Here is a 20,584-nt window from a genome sequence, read left to right on the forward strand (position 1 = left end):
TATATATAGGTGCGACCCACGAATGTAGCTCGGCGTTCCACCATATTAAGAGCGTACATATAGCGCTGCCAACAGGTCGTTCTTATCAGCAGTTCCACATTGTGTTCCCGGCGTGTCCGGCCCGAAAGGAGGCATCGATCTTGTGTCAACACGCCTAAACGATCGAGTGACTGGTGGAACAGCGGCGCAGAAAATCCACTCTGCAGGGCCCTAGCATGTGCCGCGGGTCGGCAACTGGCCCCGGCGATGTTTGCCTTAACGTCGGGCCTTGACAGCCTCTCCACACCGCCCGCGCCGAAGGTAAATGTGGCCGGCGAGTCAACACACGGGCATGTCAGCAGCGGTTGGCATGAACGGAGAGAAACATGCGCCCTGCGGCCGTACCCGTGCCTAAAGGGTAGACTTCGTATCTACGTGGAGCTCGCTATCCTACACGGAAGAAAGGCGCCTGCGCTGGGCGGCAGGTAATATAGTTGAGCCCCGGGCAAATTGCGCAAATGGTTCGTAGGAAGAATACGCAAATGCTTCAGGAAAAACGATATATGTGTTCTAAACGATACGTGAACACGAGGGGGAAGGGCGTAACTTTCCAGTATGGCGGCCTGTTGAGAAAATAACCAGGCTTAGCAAAAGTTGTTTCATCAACCTATAGATGAATTTAAATGCACATTGTGCGTGCTCCGTGAGACGCTATATAAGGGTCTGTATTTCTGTACATCTTAAAAGGACCCTGCTACGCTTTCGATAAGCGCATTTACCCTTTTTTTCAGGTCTGGAACCACTGCGAAAGCTGTAGTTATCGCCAGCACGGAGCGGCACTGCGTGATTTGCTCGTCGCATCAGATACGCCTTCCATTTCTGCTTTGTTATTGTGGCTTAATTTTTAAAGTTGCTATAGAAAAGCGTTCATTGCTGCAACTGAAGGCAAACCAGCCAACAGCCGCTACACGGCCTTAGTGACGTAATTCGGGCCGTCGAAGAACGTCATAACCGCGGGAAAGAGAGAAAAATCTTTTGAGCGAGTTTAAAAGTTATCTGATGGGCATAGATCAGTAATTTTTGGCTGAAGCACTGTGCGACCCCCTAATCCAAGTGCTAGGTGTGTTGGGTGACAACGTTCTGCAAGCATTTAAGATTTCAAAAGAAGTTGAAATACAGTGTTGCAGGGTTCCTTTAAAGTAGTGTGCATTGTATTTGTTTCTGCTTGAAGCGTGTCATCTTATATTTTCGTGCACTGTATCGCAGCTAATGCTCCGCGTAATGGAGGGCTTCATTTCTTGCTCCTTGAAAGTGGGAGTCTATAAAGCATTTCATTCGTATTCTCAGGGGATAAGAGAGCGAGGCCACCACAGCTGCCGTTTGTGACATGAGCTCAGTTGAAGTCAAAGCTCGGGGCTTGCAGCGACGAGGAAACAACTGCAAATATGAGTAGCGCTGTGGTCAATGGCGAGCCTACATGTCGTGTAGGCTCCCTAGTCGAGGGCTATCTACCAGTGGCCCCGGGCGCACTAACTGTCGACGGAACGACGGTAACGAACGTCGCACAGACAATGCAAAGCAAGAGTAGTAGCAGTAGTTGTGGTTCGATGGAAGCAAGAAGGAGAGGAAGTGGGCGCGGCAGGGAGCTCACCTGCGTGCAACCACCAAGTGCGGCGGGGAGTGAAAGGCGAGGGAAGAGAGTTAGAGGGGTAGGGAAAGAGAGAAGAAATTTGTGAGCAGTTCTGTCCTGCTACAAAATAAATTGTAGCACCTGAAAATTTTTAACCTGGGCAGAAGATTTGTACACGGGGCTTTGTGTTAGCTTTTTACAGTCGAGTACTTCATGTCAGGATCGCGTCGCATTAACTGCTACAGCAAACCCTCGAGTAACGAAGCCCTCGGGACAGGAAACAGACTTCGTTACAACCGGAACATCGTTCAAAGCGGAGATGCCTTGCTGCCCTTGCGCTGCGTTGGGGAACTTGGAATAAGGCGAGAATTCGAATAAAGTGATCTCGCTGTAACCGGGGTTTACTGTACCTGTATCTGGCTTTATGCTACTTCTGGAAGTGAATGTACAGCCACTCATGTGTTTGGAAACTAATTTAAAGCAGAAAGATTAAAAATATATAAAAATGCCAAAGTATGAATTGATTTCAATACATGTAAAAACCATGAGCCATTCCACTCTGTGATGGCGAAGCGAAGCTTTTAGCCCACTGTGAATAGGACGGGACACATAATTTAGGTGAAAGTTAGGATGAAAGTTTATTTCCTTTTAGCGTTGACAGTGGTCATCTCTATGAAGGGCACGTAGACACTTTTATTTTGACTCTAATTATCTTGAAATGGTGCCAATTGATAAATATCCAAATGACGAGGCGTATAAGCTTAAAGTGCAAATCGTGCTTTGAACCGCGTGTGACTTGGCAGTGAGCGCGTGCTGGTTGCACACCCACCGGGACATTCGTTTTCAGTGCCTCGCTCTTCGAAGACACTGAGAGCCTCGGGGGCTTTGTTCGCGGACATGAAAAATGCGCGGATCCTTAGAATATAAGCTTGCTTGAAACATTTAAACTTGTGGTAGAAACATGCGGATATTAGAACTACGAATAGAAAATGAAGTTGAAGTGTCCGGGCAGACGCACAGGTGTCGCTACCAATTCGTTTTTGCAGGAGCCTTAGTAGCTCGGACGGAGGGCTGGAACACGAGAGGATGGTGTTGGCGGTGGTGAGTGATTTATTGAAATAGAAAGTGGGAAAGAAGTGGACGGGGGATATTTTGAACTCATTTGGGAGTTCAACAGCATACAACCCAGTCCGGGGGAAGGGGAGAGGGGGAATGAAAGGGGGTAGGTGAGAACAAATGAAGACAGAGGAGGAGAGAGAGAAAGAAAGAGATAAGGAGTGCGTAAGGCTGGCTGGCAGGCATATGTGAATTGTCTAATACAAGTGTAGGAGAATCGGGGGGTGAGGGGAGCGGAGGGGATTTAGCTGTCACTGTATGGATCAGTGGAGTGGCGGGAAAATTGAAAAGGGATTCTGTCTGGAATCCGCTGCAATTTTGGAGCGTTGAACAATTCCAGTAACTAAGGCAGGACAGAGAAAACGCTAGAAATGACAGAAAAGCCTTTTGTTTTCTTCCACACGTGCACACTTTTTACCTTGACGTAAGAAGGACGAGATGAAATCCTAATTGAAAACAAAAGAAAGCGTTGAACATGGTTCATTCATACATGTACACACGCACACGTACTCTGTAATGGAACGGCGGGAAAGGAGTCGATGCCGTCGACTTTCTCTGTGGAAAGCCCCAGCACAGGCACCATTTCGCGGTCGGCCTTGCCTCGTGCGCTTTGATCCCCTCGTGCGGTGCGTTTGGAAACGTAGCTGGGCAGTTAGCTTTCTGGGCAGGTACACACATACTCGGCGAGAGCCTGATGGGATCGCCCTCTCAGCGAGTGAACTTATCTCGCAATCTCCAGCTACTCGTAGCCCCACATGCTTCAGGGCGTATAGTGTTTCCAAGAGGACGTTGAGAGACGTCTCTTGTCTGCTTCTGAAGTTCTTTTAGGTGCGGAGCACCTTAGTACCGCACAATGTCTGTCCGCGTCCGTTCGCGTAGCATTTACAATCATAAAAAATCGCACAGGCACCGGTAGGATTCGAGCCTGTGTCTGGTAGGCCAGACAGAGTTAGTGTCAGTCGTCTTACCCATTGGGCTACGACCGTGAGTCAAACGGCTTACTCCCTCGCCTGTAACGGTGCGGAGTTCCTTAGGACCTCCAAATGTCCATCCGCGCCGATCCGTGCGAATCAGCCCACCGCTGAGTTTTGTGCAACACTCCCCGGCTGTGTGGCGAAGCCTCCCCTACGTGCGCCTTTCGAGCAGGCCTCCCTGTCGGTGACTCGCGCTTGCAGCCGACGGATTCAAACAAGCTGCTACACGTCTGGATCGCTGGCGCCTCGCTATCGGCGTGATCAAACTTCGGTGGCGGCCGACGCAACATGCTTCAACTTGTCCGAAGGACGCGGAAGCCACTGCAGGGATCTTCTCTCTCCCCTCTCTCGGACTCAGCGTGCGCCGCTACTACCGACCGTCAACGAACTCTGAAAAGAGGGTTGTGTGTGTCTGTGCTGTTCGTGTCGTGTGCACAATCTAGAAGGAACGATTGTTTGACCTTTAGCGCTTTGGGTATAAATAAGACCCCCCAAGCGCTGTAGTTCATTCCTGTTTGAGCAGTGATTCAATGCTGTCACTCTGCTCGAGCCCTGTAGTGTAACCTCACCCGTCGGGGCATTGTTCTTGTCTGGCTTCAACCATCTCTCGCCATGAAGTAAACAAGTTAAGTTTCCCTTCGGCTTCTGGTCTTATTCACGGCTGCAACATTGGCTGGCCGCTCTCTTCACCACGCTACTACACGCATGTCCGAGGCGACGCAGCTCGGCTCGGGTACGCCTTCACGTATGCAGCAACGGGATGTCAGCGGTGGGATGACAACGTCGCAACAACACCGCCATCAAGGGAAATTCGATTTGAGCATTGAGTTGCAGTTTCATTTAGGGAAAACTCAAGGTGCAACTCACGGCTCAAATCGAATCACGGTCGGGGTGCGAATCGGATGCCACTCGGGGAGCAACTTCGATGTCATTTCTAGTCCCCGTACTCGCCATCACCCACCATGTGGGGATGCTGCCATTTTTTTTTTTTTTACGAAACACAGAGCGCGGCCCTGAGTTCACACGTTGGGTGCTTATAAATCGGTGTAGTGTCGCTCAGGCGATGCAACTGGTGGAAATTTCATGCAAGGATATGCATGCCAGCTTATGCAGCGCACCCTCGCCCACTTCTTGGCAGCCAGTCGGACGTGTGTTGTTAGCCCTAACCAACCGCCAAAGTGGTTTCGTAAAAGGGACTCGACACATGACCTCTAAAGCAACGGCTGCTTATCCCAGCAAGAAACTGCCTTTCGCCACGAGGAACATTTTCCTGCTCCGCGTACGAAGCGCGCTGCATCGACCGCTATTCAACACCGGCGAATATCTGTTGCGTAATCTCCGCTTTGCATTTGCATTTGAAAGCCGCGCAGTGTGTTTCGTCACGAATGCTTAGGATTTATCTTTTTCATCGAGTTGCGTAACTTCGAACCTGGGAGTCTTAATTAGTGGCCGTTCACGTGCCAACTGAATGGGGAAAGATGAGGTATACTGACAAGAGCAAACGTCGCGCTATGTACACACCCACTGGATTTTTAAGAGATCACTTATTAGCTGTTTTTTTTTTCGCAATCCAGCACGGAGCTGTATTTTGAAGCCTTTTGACGTTGAGGGTGAATGACAACGTTCCCATCCTATTGTGTACATATACGCCGTGATCACAGCACGTGTCCGTTAACCTCCAAAGTTTGAGATACCTGCAAAGGTGCATGCGAGGTTCAGCGCACCATACTTCCTGTGGGCGTATGCCTTTAGAGAAGAGGCCGAAGCCCATGGGTATTGAGGTTAGATAGAATCGCGGTCGTTACTGCGCTCTGCCACCCCACCCTCAGCCCCAAGTTTGGTATAAATTCTTCCACCTCGATCCCGGGCGCCATTCATGAGAAGGGGGAAGGGCGTGCATCTCTCCCTCTCCACGCCACGAAGACGATAGTTGTGTGCGAGCTGTCAAGAACACCAGCAAAACTCGCCTTACGAGAGCGCCAAGGAGGGGCGGCGGCTTCGAAAGCACAAGCCTGACTTCAAGGCAGCTGTATACCCGCGAAACACACTGCCTGCTGCCACTTCGATTGGGATGGACGCAGACGCGTAGGGGGTTAAAGACTATATGACCGCACCACCCGCAGTATCTATTCCTTGTACCCCCCCTCCCCACTTTCGGTGTTCGGAGGAGGCGAGTTGTTTTCTCTCCTGAACCCGTTTTCATCCTGCCACGTGGCCAGGGCTCATCTGCTTCTCGTCTGCTCTTCTTAGAAGCTGACCGCCGAGTACAAACAGCGGCGGCTTTCAGGCACACCTTCTCGATAGTACAAAAGCTTGCGGATCACCCCGGTTTATCGCGTTTAGGTTGCACTTAACCTTGGTCATGGTTTATTGGTTGTTTCTATTTTGTCTCCGTAAATAAAAGGAAGTGGCGGCTTTATTTTCCGGAACCACGTGAGCTAGTAACATTTGTAGGCCTTTTTACCTAGATCGTGTTGAACTCCAAGCAGTTCTTACCGAAAGGCGGTGTGTGTCTCTTTCCTGCGCTGTTTCTCGCTTTCTGCGCGCGCACATGGGCACTTTATATTGCCGCTATTTCTTCACTATTTCTCTTATTCGACTGAAACCGTAGCCCACGGAAGCCCCTAAAAAATGGGTTGTCTAGTTTCTATGCAAAATAAATCAGGACGGCCCCCAAGGTTTCAAAGTGGACCTGAAAAGAGCGTGCGGCAGGTGCATGAAAAAATCGATTGATGTGTGAGCGCAGGATTTCTCTCATGCTACGAGTCAAAGTGTCAAAAACAGGTCAAAAAGCGGGTGGATAACGGAAAAATATAAAAGAGGCGTTTCTTGAAACGGGGGATTGTGTATTGTTTGGACCGAGCGAGTCCGTTAAGAAAAAAAAATGTGCAGCTTCAGCATGAAAGTTGGGGATCCGAAGTCCTGCATTTGGAATATAGAAAAAAACCTTCAAGGCTCGAAGGCTCCAAGGAACCAGCAAAGAAATAATACAAACAATTGCGCAAGGCTGGAGAAACAGCAAAGCTGGCGGCCCTTCTTTCTCCCTTGGTCAGAGACCCGGCTGCTGCAACATCACCATCATCATCATCGTCATCCTACTCAGGTCCACTGCGGGACGAAGGCCTCTCCCATCGACCTCCAACCGCTGTCGGGTCTATTGTTCGCCTTCGAATTTTCTTATTTCCTCCCTCCATCGAGTAGTTGGCCTTTCTCTTTTTTCTATAGAGCCGGCTCTCTGTCACCTTGGTAGTCCACCGATTGCCATTTCGCATCACTACCTGCCCATCCCAAGTCCATTTCTTTTTCTTTATTTGAAGTACGATATCTTCTGCTCTAGTTTGTTCCCTGATCCAGGATGCTCGTTTCCCGTCTCTAAGTGTTACTCTACTCATTATTCGTTCCATGGCCCATCCAGCCTACCTAAATTTGCTTTAAAGTTGTTCAGTAAGGCGCCAAGTTTTCGCTCAATATGTCATTCCCTCGCATTTATTTTCGAAATTGCCGCTGACAGTTCTCCATGATTTGGGGGCCCGGGATCGTTTCATCCGCAGTCCTTCACATCTCTCCCAAAGTGGGCAACGTTAGCACGCGCTAGAACCCGCGGCCAAGTCTAACGCCAACGCCCGCGCTACGAACCCAAAGCACGTGCTGTGAGCCCGGAGTCTGCTGTGAGCGGGACCGATCTAGACCACGTTCACACTATGACTTAAGCGCAGCTACCCTGTCCGATTCAGTGCATAATAATGGTCTTGTCGATGTTGTTCTGGAAAAAGGGAGTACTATGCAATTTACGCGCTTTCAGTGCAGTTATAATGCACGTCTTGACGGCATATATATTTCAGAAGAAGAGATGCCTAGCATTTCTGACCATATTGTACGCCCGATCTTCTTCACAGACCACTGCATGGTATCTGTCAAGGCCGCGTAGTGTGCTGCCTCACTGCGATCTGCGGACGTACCTTTTTATTGGCTGACGGAATATTTTGTTAAGCGTATATCAGATTGCTTGACTTGTATTCTTGAAACACATAGCCTTTCCTTATATCAGAAATTGGATCTATTCAAACAGGAGGTAAGGAATTGCGCAATAGAAGAGTCCACTCGCCTTTCGTTTTTAAGACGTTTTATACGAGAACTAACTCGTACATTGGTTGGGCTTCGTGAACTCGAAGCGGTTAGTCCGGGATCACATGTAGAGGAAACTGATATTGCTAAAGCACAACTTCAGCAATATGTTACGGGAAAAATACCATGGCACTCTAATTCGGTCGAGAACTGAAAAATTCTTTGATAGCTACCCCACTTGTCGTTCACTTAGTGATGAGCAGGAGTCAGCACTTGCAAAGGAAGTAACTGAAATAAAACATAAAGGTATTAGGTACACCGAAGCAGCTGAAATTGCTAGTGCTTTCAATGACCACTACAGCACATATTTGCGGGGTCAAGTCCATTGGCTCGGGGCCCTAATTTAGTCCCTCATCATAGGCGTGTGCAGAGTTCTCGATTAGGGGGGGGGGGGGGGGGGGGCAAAGTCTAACCGCTGCCCCCCCTCCTTACAGCAACTCCCGACCTCTGCCCACTGAAGTCCTAGCGGTCCGAACGCACTGCAAAGAGGGATGGTTATAAAATTTTTATTTCAATGTGATGAAATTGCAACACATACAAAATATTTCTGAGCAGAAATTTTTACTTTAATGTGTTACATTGGCAAAATATGGGCCAATTTGGCGCCCCCCCTTCAGATGATTAGGGGGGGCGGCCGCCCGCCCTGCCCCCCCTGTGCGCACGCCTATGTCCCTCATTGATTTACTGCCTAATCTGACATACGATGAGTGCGCTCTGGTTTCTGGGCCTATTACACTTGAAGCAGTTAAGGCTGCCATCTCTGACATAAAGACAAACAAGTCCCCTGGGCCAGATGGTTTGAGTGGAGAGCTTTATCAAAAATTTATCAGCAATCATTGCTCCCGTTCTGTTAGACATATTCACAGCAGCGTACGACCATGACGTTTTGCCGCCAACCTTTTATTTAGGACACACAGTTTTAGTTCCGAAAACGCAAGATGAACAAAAGCTGAAATCTGTATACGGCTATGGGCCAATATCTCCCTCCAATGTAGATTATAAATTATTTGCAAAAATTTTATCTAGGCGTTTTCAGCTTGTCATCACTAGTCTAGTAGGACCTCACCAAACTTGCGGTATTCGAGGTAGCAGCATTCAAACAAACGTATACATATTGCTCGTTCAATATTGAAATGTGTGTTTGATTCGGCAGAGCAGGTGGCCCTTTTCCAAATCGACCTTTCAAAGGTATTTGATACAGTTACTCATTATTTTCTATTTGCACTATTGGCAGCGGTAAATTTAGGTAACATATTGTTAAAAGTCATTCATCTTTATTACAAACAGTACACCACACGACTGGTCGTCAACCGCGTTCTGTCTAAGCCAGTTGCGATTAAGCCGTCTGTTAGACAGGGCTGCCCCCTTTCACCTTTATTGTTTGCCTTATACCTCGAACCTCTGTGCCTTGGTATTCAGCAGAGTCAAAGGGTACGGGGTTTTTCCTCATTATCTTACGAGGTTAAGGTCTTTGCTTACGCGGATGACATCGCCTATTATTATTTTGACAAAAAAGAAGCATTCAAGAAGCCCATAGCCCGACAAGACAGTTTTGCGACGCGTCTGGAGCGGCTGTAAATATGAAAAAAATTACACCATCTTCCCGTGGGGAACCATGAGGAGGATGCGAAGCCTCATGGGGGTTCCGTGTAGGTTCCATTGTGTGTTGCCGTTATGTTGTTTCATTTATCAGAGCACGAATGGGAACGCAGTGTGAACCCCCATGTAGAGACACAGAAATGTACAGAAATGTAGAGAAATGTAGAGCCAGCGAAGAGACAGACACCCGCGTTACCTGATCGAACACCTCCTGGTTCTCGTCTTTCTTTATTGCGTACTCACGCTCCTACCCCGCTGCCCGCCTTCTTCGTCCTCTTCTCTGGTTGAGCTGCAAGGCGCGTGGCGCTTCCCGCCACAGCTTTCCCACGGGAAATTCAACATCCTCCTCTAAAGTTTTCAGTTCGCCGTTTCCGTGGACGTTCAGCTTCGCGTGTCTTCGTTGTATCAGTAGCTTCTTGACGTAGTTTGAATGAGTGAAGGACATAAGGCGCGTTCGTAGCACATGCTCCCGTCTCGGTTTGTAGCGCAGTGGGAAGAGCGCCACGTACCTCCCGTTGCGGCCAGAGAGTCGTGGGATCGAAACCGGGCGCCGCCTAACTACTTCTTTGTATAGTGGACTGCGCTGACGTCCGCCCAAACGCTGACGGGGCTGAAGAGACGCGCATGCGCAGTAAAGTGCGGACGGCGTACAACAACAAGGGAGGGAGGGACACAGCCCCGAGCATGAGATGCTTTGCATCTAAAAAAACAAAGGGATTTTGGTTTGGTGAATGGGGTGCGAAACCCTCCGTATTTGCTGTCATTACTTGGGATAAGGACGCACTTCAATCCCTAGGTGTTCCTTTGTGCCAAATACTAAACACCGGGCCGCGTCGGTCATTGACACTCCAGAAAGGCAAGCGGGCCATTTGTGTGGGGGTCTCAATGGGAACCTATGCGTAGGGACAATTTGTTTCTTCCGTTAGTGTCTGGGGGTGCTGGGCTGACACAATTGTTTGTACACCAGCTTGTATCTCGGTTTTTCTTCTATAAAGTGACGCATCATCCACTTCTGCAAAACGTTATTCAACGGCGGATAAGTTTTCATTTACCCTTTTTCTTGTCTCCACGGGGGAAGTTAGTACGAAGCCGCCATGGGTTTTTTTAAAAGAGGTGGTCGACACGTTTCATTTCCTTACTGCGTGATTTTCCCTGGAATATTTGTTTACCCTTTCCAGGAAGGCTTTGACGAACACTTTATTAGAGAGTCTGTTCATAGTGCCGGTTTATCGCCAACGTTACATTGGCCACCATAAGGACAGTGTTTTGAAGCGTGTCACACGTATGTGTCTTCCTCCAAATGCAAAAACGTTTTTCTTTAAGCTGCATACATCAACACTCCCAGTGAAAACGTGGTTGCGCGAGAAAGGAATGTCTATTCCTTGGTCTGACAATTGCCGTTGATGCAATCAACCTGAAACCATTGATCATTGTTTTATTTTGTCCCGGGATGCGGTGTTTTTCTGTGATGTTTTACAACGAACTGTAAAAATGACACGGACATCACCCCTTATACAATTCGGTTCTTGCCTTTTCGAGATGCTACTCCAGTGCCCTACAATATATTTGTTGTGATGGGTTGTATAGCTTGTGGAAGTGCCGCATGACTGACAGACACATGCGGAACCCCCTCGCCCAACCAAGTCCATTTTTCGGGAGCAGGCTGCGTTGGTGCGGAGAATTTATGCGGCTCAGAATGGCTGCAGTTGTTGTACGCGTGCGTCTGCTTGCCGTAGTTTTGACGGACGGCTTATTTTAGCTGCAGTGATGTGCATCTTCTTGGATGAGTGATAGCTTTTGTAGGGTGTAATAGGTGCAGTTTTCCATGCAGTAAGAAAAAAAAAAGGTAGCTTAATCCGATAGACGCCGGTTTCATAACGTGAGGACCCAGGTTCAATTCCAATTACGGGGAGCATTTTTTTCTTTCCAAGTGGCTGCACATGTCATTGTTCTCACCGATATTCAACTCGTTCGATGAAATTAGGGAAGCTCTTAGCATCTCCCAGAAAGAACGACTACACAAAACGAAATCAGACAGGGCTATTGTGGGTCCCCCGCCAGACGTGCGCCTCATCAACGACAAGGAACACTTAAGGGCGGACGTAAGAAAAAAAACTAAGGGTGCTTCCCCCTCCAAAAAACACGGAACCTATTTTACACAAGGAACGGCGGCAAGCCAGGGTCGCCTTCCAGAGAAAACAGCTAGCAAACGACACCAACGCCGTGTACACAGACGCGGCCTTGTACGACAGGAAAAACGCTTCCTTCGTCATCGCAGATCAAGCGGGAGACCTTAAAGACTGTTTTACTCTAAAAAAATGGCTCCAATCCACGCTTTGAAGGTGGTTGGAAAGAAAAGCTGTAAACGACACCCACAACAACTGCCTGTGCGACGTCACTTGAATTCACACACCTGGCTCTACAAAGAGCGAAACCAGAGATTCTGCCAGCCGTTACCTGGAATTCGCGGGGGCGGCGTCCCGAACGCAGACGCGTCGGCCACGGCCGGGCTAGAGCGGCGGACGCCGCCGCTCTAGCCCGGACGAGCGTCGGCAGAAAGAAAATGGCGAGGAGCGTCATTCGAAGGTTGAGACCGCGGAACCTATACATCCTGATGTGCTAGTTCTGGGCTAAATCACCGCGCGACACAAGCGTGGACACCGAAACAATTCGGCATGTGAGCTTAGTGATTCCCATTTATACCGATTTAAACTAGTTAGTTTAGTAAGTTTGAGAATTGCGAGAAAGCTGAGGGAACTCTTATAATCGCTATTTATCAGAACCAGTTGCTACTTTCGCCTTTCGTAATACCTCTTAAAACACAACCGAATTGGTATTCACCAATTTAAAAAACGGAGTCCCTTTCGTGTCAAGCAGTGCGCAAAAGGTAGCGTTTCTCTAGCGGCCAGATATCTGTGTGCGGTTTGTACATTTTGTTTTCCCGCCCTGCAAACCAATCCTTGACGTGTGTTTGCCGTACGACCACTTAATTCCGTCTGGTGCAGGTTACCGTGGAGGTGCTGTCGAAAAAGTTAACCAAGCCGTATGAAGAAAGCGTGCAACGGGCGCGAAGCAGCGCCAAAACAGGCCCAAAACAACCGTCGCTAAAGCAGACGACAAAACCGTACCGCCGCCGCCGCCGCCGGCAAGCGGGCACTTCCGCGCTGGGAACGCTGGGCAAATTCGCCCCGCCATCTACAGTGCTCCGTGAAAAAAACCCTCCGCACCCCCTCCCTCCCCCTCCCCCCGCAGCCTCCGCCGCGTTGGGAGTTTATTGTCCCGCATTCCGCGAAAGAACCGCTGGCTGGTAGAGGTAGAAAGCTTTGCTTTAAAAATCGAGCGCGTAGTGGCCGAAAAGGAAAATTTGAACATGGTCATCTCTATGAAAATGCCACTTTTCACGGGGTATTTATACAGTAATTACAACGCCTTTCAATACTTCTTTTGTGCAGACAGCTCCCGGTCGCGCTCCTGTCAACCGCGTACGTGTTCCGGAAGAAATTTCACCTGTACAGTGTCCGTCTGCGGACAAACACGCAGCCTCCTCCTGTAAAAAAAGGAAATAATGAATGAGTGAAATAATCAATCAATCATTTGATTATTAATTAATTAATTAATTAATGCTTACAAAGTACCATTCGTCTGCCAGCATCTCCTTTTCAACTCTTTCCGAAACGCTACCCAACGAGCTGGCGTAAGGACACTATTCACTCTACCAAGAAAGTTAAGTTGTACAAAAAACCGCTAGTCTTTTAAGTCTCTCTCCACGTGGCACGAAATCACTTAAGAAATAGTGAACTGAAAGAGGGCCCAACGCAGACGGATTGAGGTTGCAGATTTTGATCCCCTTCTAGAACTTAGGAAATAAAGGAACCAAGTCAGCGGGCGGGAGAAGCAGGCGACTGTCTTGGCGCAAAAAAAGAATAAGTAAATTATGACAGAAAACAAGACCCTGGATAGCGCAAACGCATTTCACGAAATGATGCTTCTTCGGTCTCCAGTCAAAGTCTCTTGTGGTGCTACAACACAGCCGTCACCAAAATCTCTCGATGCTTTTCTTCTCCTAAACCCGAAAGGCAGGCGCATGAAAGATTAAATGTCGCATTTGTTTTTGTGCACCTTTCAATGTTGGAGTCGTTCAAGGCAGACGTTTTCTGGTTTTCCTGAGGATGTAATCAAAAAACCAAACAGCCGCAACGTGCACTTTCGTTCTAGAGGACGACAACACAATTCCTGTTTTTCTTCAAACGGTTTAGTACAGCTGAAGGGCTCGGCCAAGTGCCGGCAAACAACGAAATACATTGCAGTGCCGAAAAAAAAAAATGAAGCGCTGCTTAAAAAATATGAAGGCGTGACAAGGTAATCTTTTGTATTTTGGGACCTCTTCGAGTTGTTTCCACGGCAAACGAAGAAAAGATTTCAAGTTGAGAAACTGCTTTTGTCCAGCTTCTGACGCCCGAGACTAACCCAGAATCCTGGGATTTGTTTCCGTAAAACCACTCATCAATCAAGGTTAAGTGTGCTGTCAACGTTCTGTGTTCTTCTCTTTTTGCTGGTTGCAGAACGAGGCTGTCCGCGGAAGCAAGCGCGCGATGGCAGAACGCAGCGCGAGTGTCCGCCTGCAGGCCGGACCATGCGTCGGGAGGGCTCCTCTCCCCTGACCATGGAAGCAAACCGGACCGGCTGCACGGCCGCCGAGTACAGCGCGGCCACCATAGTCTGGGTCTCCGGAGTCCAGTGCTCGCTAGCAGCGATCGCCCTGTTCGGCAACCTCCTGGTGATCCTCTCCGTGTGGCGCTGCGCTCGCCTCCGCACGATCACCAACTACTTCGTGGTGAGCCTCGCGTGCGCCGACCTCCTGGTCGCCCTGAACGTGCCCTTCTACGACGCCTTCTACTTCGTCAGCCAGCTGGCCTGCCAGCGAAAGCTGTGCCTGCTCCGGTACTGGTTCGCCAACTACTCGTCCGCCTGTTCGGCCTTCAGCCTGCTGGGCGTCGCCGTGGACCGCTACGTGTCGGTGGTGCACGGCATCTCGTACCACCGCCTGATGCGCTACCGGCTGGCCGTGGGCTACATCGTGTTCGTCTGGATCTTCTTCCTGCTCCACAGCCTGCTGCCCTGCGTGGGCCTGGGCGACAACGGCGACTACCCTCGGGGCGCGCTCCTGGTGGTGTGCGACCTCAGCTACGTCTACTCCCCGGCCTACGTGCTGGTCACGGCCGGCATGTTCGCCGCGGGAACGGCCGCCACGCTGGTCCTCTACCTGTTCGTGTTCCGCGAAGCGTGGAAGCAGATGAGGGCCGTGACGTCGAACAGCGACGCGCACCACCGGGTCAGGCAGGAGGCCCGCACGGCGTGCACGATGGCGCTCGTGCTGGCGGTGTGCATTCTGGGCTACGTGCCGTACTTCGTCATCGTGGGCCTCCCTTTCCTCGTGGAGAAGATGAGGGCCAAGCTGGCGGTCGAGGTGAAGCCGTACGTGATCTGCCTGTACTTCGGCAAGGCGGCCCTGAATCCCGTCATCTACGGGTGGAAGGCCAAGGACTTCAGGGCCGCCTTTCGAGAGATACTGTGCACGCGCAAGGCGAACGCTGCCAGGCAGCAGGCGTGATTCCTCCTGCAGCTGCGCGGCAGCATGAAAAGGACAGTGGCGCTGCGCTATGTACGCTTTTGTGTGTTTTCTGTGAGTTTTCGTACTCTGGTTATGGTGTAAATACGGCAGGTACGTGACAGAAGTGGGGGCAAATGCTAACGACACTATTAATATGCACGTTCGATGCGAAAAATTAACTATGCTGCGGAATTTTCAAGTTATTTGATCGTAAGATCCCTTATTGTGCTGTATACTGTTAACTGCGTTAAAAAGCCTTATCTCAGCCTGTTGCTTCTCCGGTTGTCTCCCGTCGCTTGAACGAACATAAAAAAATAAGATGAAGGTAATTTATTTTTTGTAGCTCATTATTCCATAAACCCTGTCCATGGACGCCTCTCTGCGCCAGGCCCTTTTCTTGCACAGAGAGGTTTGGTTTCATGCTACTGCCACTCATCCGGATGACTCCAATTGCAGTTGCGGATCAGACGGACTGCGCTGGAAGTGATACTGCAGAAAACATCACAATAACGACATTGTATGCATCCCATTTTACCACCTCCTCGTCATTCTTCGCTACCACTTCAGGTTTTCATAGTTACTCACTCGTAATGCAGACATATTTCTCTGTTGCGGTCTAAGGCGGCTCATTTGAACAAGAATTTGTGCCAGGCAAGGTCACGCAGAATTTTAAGGAGCACTCCTGATTCATTTCGCGTTTTTTTTATTATCCCGACCCTAAAATAAATGGCTATAATGCTCGTTTGTGGTTCGATTCACTATAACTAATTTATGTGCGTATTGCTAAGTCGGCCGCCGATGTGTTTGTAGACGTGTAAGCTTTTATTACGTAAGCAGCGGCGAAAGTTAAGATAAACAGCTAACGGGAGGCTTTCCTTTAAAGGGTGCTTCACTGCACGCAGGGTTGTGCTGCGGTGAGGAAAGGCGTCAACAGAACACGTGAAAAGTTGCACCGAAAAAAGAAAAAAAATAACATTTAGGGTTTGTTTCTGTCAGACACCTTTAGCTCAACAGGTACAAACGAATGCGAGCTTTAAAAGATTTCGTGCATACCAAAATATAAAAAAAAACAATCGTTTCCCCATTTGTTCCGCTGCCAACAGCTAGCGGCCGAGCAAACGTTAATTGCCGTTCGTGACGCACAAGCTACCTAGACGATTTAATTGCTTTCGCTGCCCCGTATTTGCGATTTTTTTTCAAGAAAGTTTCTTTGGACTTGTGTGGTTATCCGCACAGTGTTTTTTTAATTTAAAACAGTTGCAGATAAAGCGTCCTAAGCGCAGACAGTCGATGGACATATTTTATGTCCCACGTTTTACTTAGCTTGCTGTGGTAATAAAATAGCCATCTCTGGTATTTGACTACCGGTCGTTTCGTCTTGCGTCTAAGCCGTAAATACAGACGACGTATTTGGGTCGCGGCTATATATCACGTCGTGTATACAGACGCGGCGGAATAAGCGAGGTACGGGGTAAGATCGGCGGTCGTTACCTCCGGAATTGACCTTATATCATGCCTGACGGTTCGGTCGTCAAACACCCAGCAGACTGAAGAGACGGCAGTCGCCCTTGTCCTCTCCCAGACAAAGACCTAAGTAATTATTACGGACAGTCAACCCGCCTGCCGAGCATACCAAGCAGGTAGGATTTCGAGACAAGCGCTTCGGGTTCTCCTCCAACGACCCCCACAGAAATAGGTCAAGATCATATGGACACCAGCGCACTCCCCTCTTCGCGGCAACCAGGCGGCACACGTCTTGGACCGACAAGTCGCCCACCGGGCACCGCAAGACGAGTGGGAGCGGACTTGGAAACCACTCCTCACAGACGCCGACATTAACCAACATTACCGACTAGCAAGACAACTATACCCACCAGTCACTGAACAGGCCAGGAAAGAACAGGAAGTCATCCTGAGACAACTACAGACTAATACCTACCACACCCAACACGACTACACGCCATCCATCCTAGTCATCCTACTCTTTATGATACCATATGTGATCCCTTTATGATCCCATTAGGCTCTAGCCTGAAGACGCAGATAAAGCTGGCGAAGCGTGATTATTTATCGTCCTTTAAGAGCAAAATCAAAATAAATCCAAAGGAAGTATGGCGTTACGTTAAAAATAACAAAAAAGACATCAGTGGAATTCCCTTCATCATGCACAATGACGAACTTCTTAAAGATGATATGAGTAGAGCAGAATGCTTCAATGCGTATTTTCAATCCGTTTTTTCTCCGCCAAGCCAGATATCTCCGGTTACGGCACTCAGGTCGCTACCAGCATTGAATGATATCATAATAACGAAATCCGGTATAAGAAACCTTTTGAATAAGCTGAATCCGCAGTCCGCGCATGGTCCCGACGGTATTTCAAACCACATCCTAAAACGTTGTGCTGATTACATAGCTACATTTCTAGCCGCATTGTATGATGTATCGATAAGGTGTGAAAAATTGCCGCGAGAATGGAAGCTAGCCAATATCACGCCTTTGCACAAACCCGGCGACCGTGATAAAGTATTTAACTATAGACCGGTATCGCTAACACCCGTTTGTTGCAAGACACTGGAACACATAATTTATTCTTGCCTTATAAAACACCTTCAAGATAATTAACTTTTCACTACGTCTCAACATGGCTTTCGCGCAGGCCTTTCTTGTGTTACACAGCTAACCGAATTCGTTTATGACATCGCTTTATCATTCGACCAGGGCATTCAATTAGACGCTGTATTTTTGGACTTTAAAAAAGCTTTTTATGTCGTCCACCACAGCCTTTTGCTGCATAAGCTGTCATTTTTTTGGTATTCCTACAACCCTCATAGACTGGATTAAGAATTATCTAAGCGGCCGTAAGCAATGTGTTGTGATAAATGGGGTGTCTTCATCCCCAGCTGATGTACTGTCCAGGGTACCACAGGAGTCGGTTCTGGGGCCGCTTCTTTTTTTTTATTTTTATCAATTATTTCCCACTGGGTTTGAAATCTACAGTGAGGCTTTATGCTGATGATAGTGTTTTGTATTGCCCAGTCAAGTGTGTTGATTACACCACAGTACTGCAGTCTGACCTCGATAAGATTGTATCTTGGTGGGCTCAGTGGCAAATGAGTTTAAACCTAGCTAAATGCTTTCAAATACAATTTACTAACAAAAAAAAGGTAGTATCCATGTCTTACTACTTAAATTCCTGCGCAGTAGAAAAGGTAGATCAAGTTAAGTATCTTGGGGTAACACTCACGGCAACACTAGATTGGACCAGTCACGTAAACATAATCACAACCAAAGCTTCGCGCTTAATTCATTTTTTCCAAAGAAATTTCGGCGACGCGCCGCAAACACTCAAGGAAACCCTGTATATTACAAATGTGCGCCCAATTTTAGAGTATGGTTGTGTTTCTTGGGACCCTATCACTAACGTACTGAAAGAAAAGTTGGAGAGGGTGCAAGAAAGGGCTGCCAGGTTTGTAACAGGTAATTATAATTTTAGAATAAGGACTTCTGAAATTCTTAAGGCCTTGGGATGGAAACCCCTTTGTGGAAGACGGAAAGTTCAAAGACTTAAATTTTTTTATAATATATATTTTGGTAAGACTGGAATAAATAACGAGCGGTATTTAAAGACGCCTAGTTATATGTCCGAACGGAAAGATCACGTATATAAAATTAGAGAATATACCTGTCGATTGAATGTCTTTAAATACTCTTTCTTTCCAAACTCTATTAGCGACTGGAACGCGCTCAAAGTACCAATATTCTCTGATTCTAAATTGCTAACAGCCATTGAAACAGCATTTTGAATTGATGAAGTAACCCATATATTTAACGTTTCCTTAGTACTTCTTTTGGTTGTTGATTTCTGATATGTGTAATTACTGCTTTCGTTGTATAATCCGGTGTTTTGTACTTTTGTTACAATGCTGTGCTGTAAGTGTTTAGATTTCTCGTGTATAATGTTATGCATGATTTTAGTTCGGTTATAATTTGCTGTTTGTGTTATATTTTCTACTGTAACCCCCCCCCCCCCACAACAATGTCCAATGGGCGATGTAGGTACTTGAAATAAATAAATAAATAAATAAATAAATAAATAAATAAATAAATAAATGTACTCACGAATCCCCAGGCACACTGTACCATATTGTCTGGAAATAGTAGTAATAGTTTATTTTCCACAAACTGTACGAGGTTATGGGGAAAGACAGGGAGAAAGTTGCACATAAACAACTTGACTGGCCCTTACAACCCGTGTAAGTTGCAGCAGCAGGGCGAAAGCGCAACAAAAATATGCAAAACGTAAGGAAAAGAACTGTACATATAGATATACAATGCATATATATACACAAGCATGAGTATGTACATGTGATAGTGCACTGAAAAAAAAAAAAAAACACCCGCCGCGGTGGCTCAGTGGCTAAGGCGTTGCGCTGCTGAGCACGAGGTCGCGGGTTCGATTCCCGGCCGCGGCGGCCGCTTTTCTGATGGAGGCGAAAAGCAAAAACGCCCGTCTGTGCGAGATTTCGGCGCACGATAAAGATCCCCAAGTGGTCAAAATTAATCCGGAGCCCTCCACTACGGCGCGCCTCATCGCCTGCGTTGCGTTGGCGCGTTAAACCCTACAATCAATCAATTGCACTGAAAAAAAAAAAAAACCCACGCATGGCCGAGTGAGGGACGAAGGAGAAATTAATCCAAGCCACTAGATTAACAGAAAAACCACGCACGGTTGTGCGTGTACAAAGTGGGGACATGGAACTCCATCTTTTTACCATTACAAGCAAAAATAAACATGTTAACACAGTAAGCAGGAACATAACAGACATAGCCACACAATTCACTGCAAATTAGCAACGCATATAGAACTTTTTCAGCTGAGCGGTTGTACAAGAATTATAATGGATAATTGAATTTGTTTAAATCACGGGCACTTAATAGTGCTGGAAGAGTGTAGCGGATCCTTTGTTTGCCATGATCTGTTCGGGCGAAAGGCGCGCGCCACGTTTCTGCTGATCTCGATCGTGCCGTAGTGGCGCACAGCTATGGGTCGCAGGTTTGCTAGGCAGCATATTTTAGGCTGTGTAGAGCTGCGCTCTTTAATAAACAGGGTCGACAGTTGGTAATTACATAAACTGGGAAATTTAATTACTCCAAATCGTGAAAATACAGGTGCAGTGTGTGCATCAAATTTTTCATTACATACCGAGCGTATAATTTTCTTCTGGAGCAAAAACGCGCTGTTAATATTAGTGGCAGAAGTCGTGCCTCATGTCCAAGTCATGTCCACTGAACCCAGATCTTCCCCCACCCCCTCACCCGAGCAGTGGGAGAGTACGCTGGCCAACTCCTGTCCTTTTGCTAGCTCTCTCTCTCTCTCTCTCTCTCTCTCTCTCTCTCTCTCTCTCTCTCTCTGCGCGCGCGCGCCCGGCGAAGAGGAACGGCGCGCTCGCGGTGAACGAACGCCGCGTTCGCCCGGCGCCCTTCTGTGAGCGTTGCACGGCACCGAACGGCTTTGAGACGTGGTCGGCACTACAGCTAAATCAAATAAGG

General features: G+C 48.1%; 1 protein-coding gene and 1 pseudogene across 1 annotated transcript in view; one reads left to right on the top strand and one right to left on the bottom strand.

Annotated features, from left to right (window-relative positions):
* LOC144152488 (uncharacterized) overlaps positions 1-5,573 on the bottom strand; it is a 41,973-nt pseudogene extending 36,400 nt beyond the window's left edge.
* Positions 1-15,851, top strand: part of LOC144152001 (somatostatin receptor type 5-like) — a 35,596-nt gene extending 19,745 nt beyond the window's left edge. The window contains exon 2 of the mRNA XM_077683186.1: positions 13,986-15,851. Within this exon, the coding sequence (XP_077539312.1) occupies positions 14,057-15,034 (978 nt within the window). The 5' untranslated portion in view covers positions 13,986-14,056 and the 3' untranslated portion in view covers positions 15,035-15,851. The remainder of the gene's footprint in view (positions 1-13,985) is intronic.
* Positions 15,852-20,584: the final 4,733 nt, after the last annotated feature.

This window comes from Haemaphysalis longicornis, unplaced genomic scaffold (genome assembly GCF_048455015.1).
Source record: "Haemaphysalis longicornis isolate Haplotype H1 unplaced genomic scaffold, Haemaphysalis longicornis Haplotype H1 scaffold_9, whole genome shotgun sequence".
NCBI classification, from domain to species: domain Eukaryota; kingdom Metazoa; phylum Arthropoda; class Arachnida; order Ixodida; family Ixodidae; genus Haemaphysalis; species Haemaphysalis longicornis.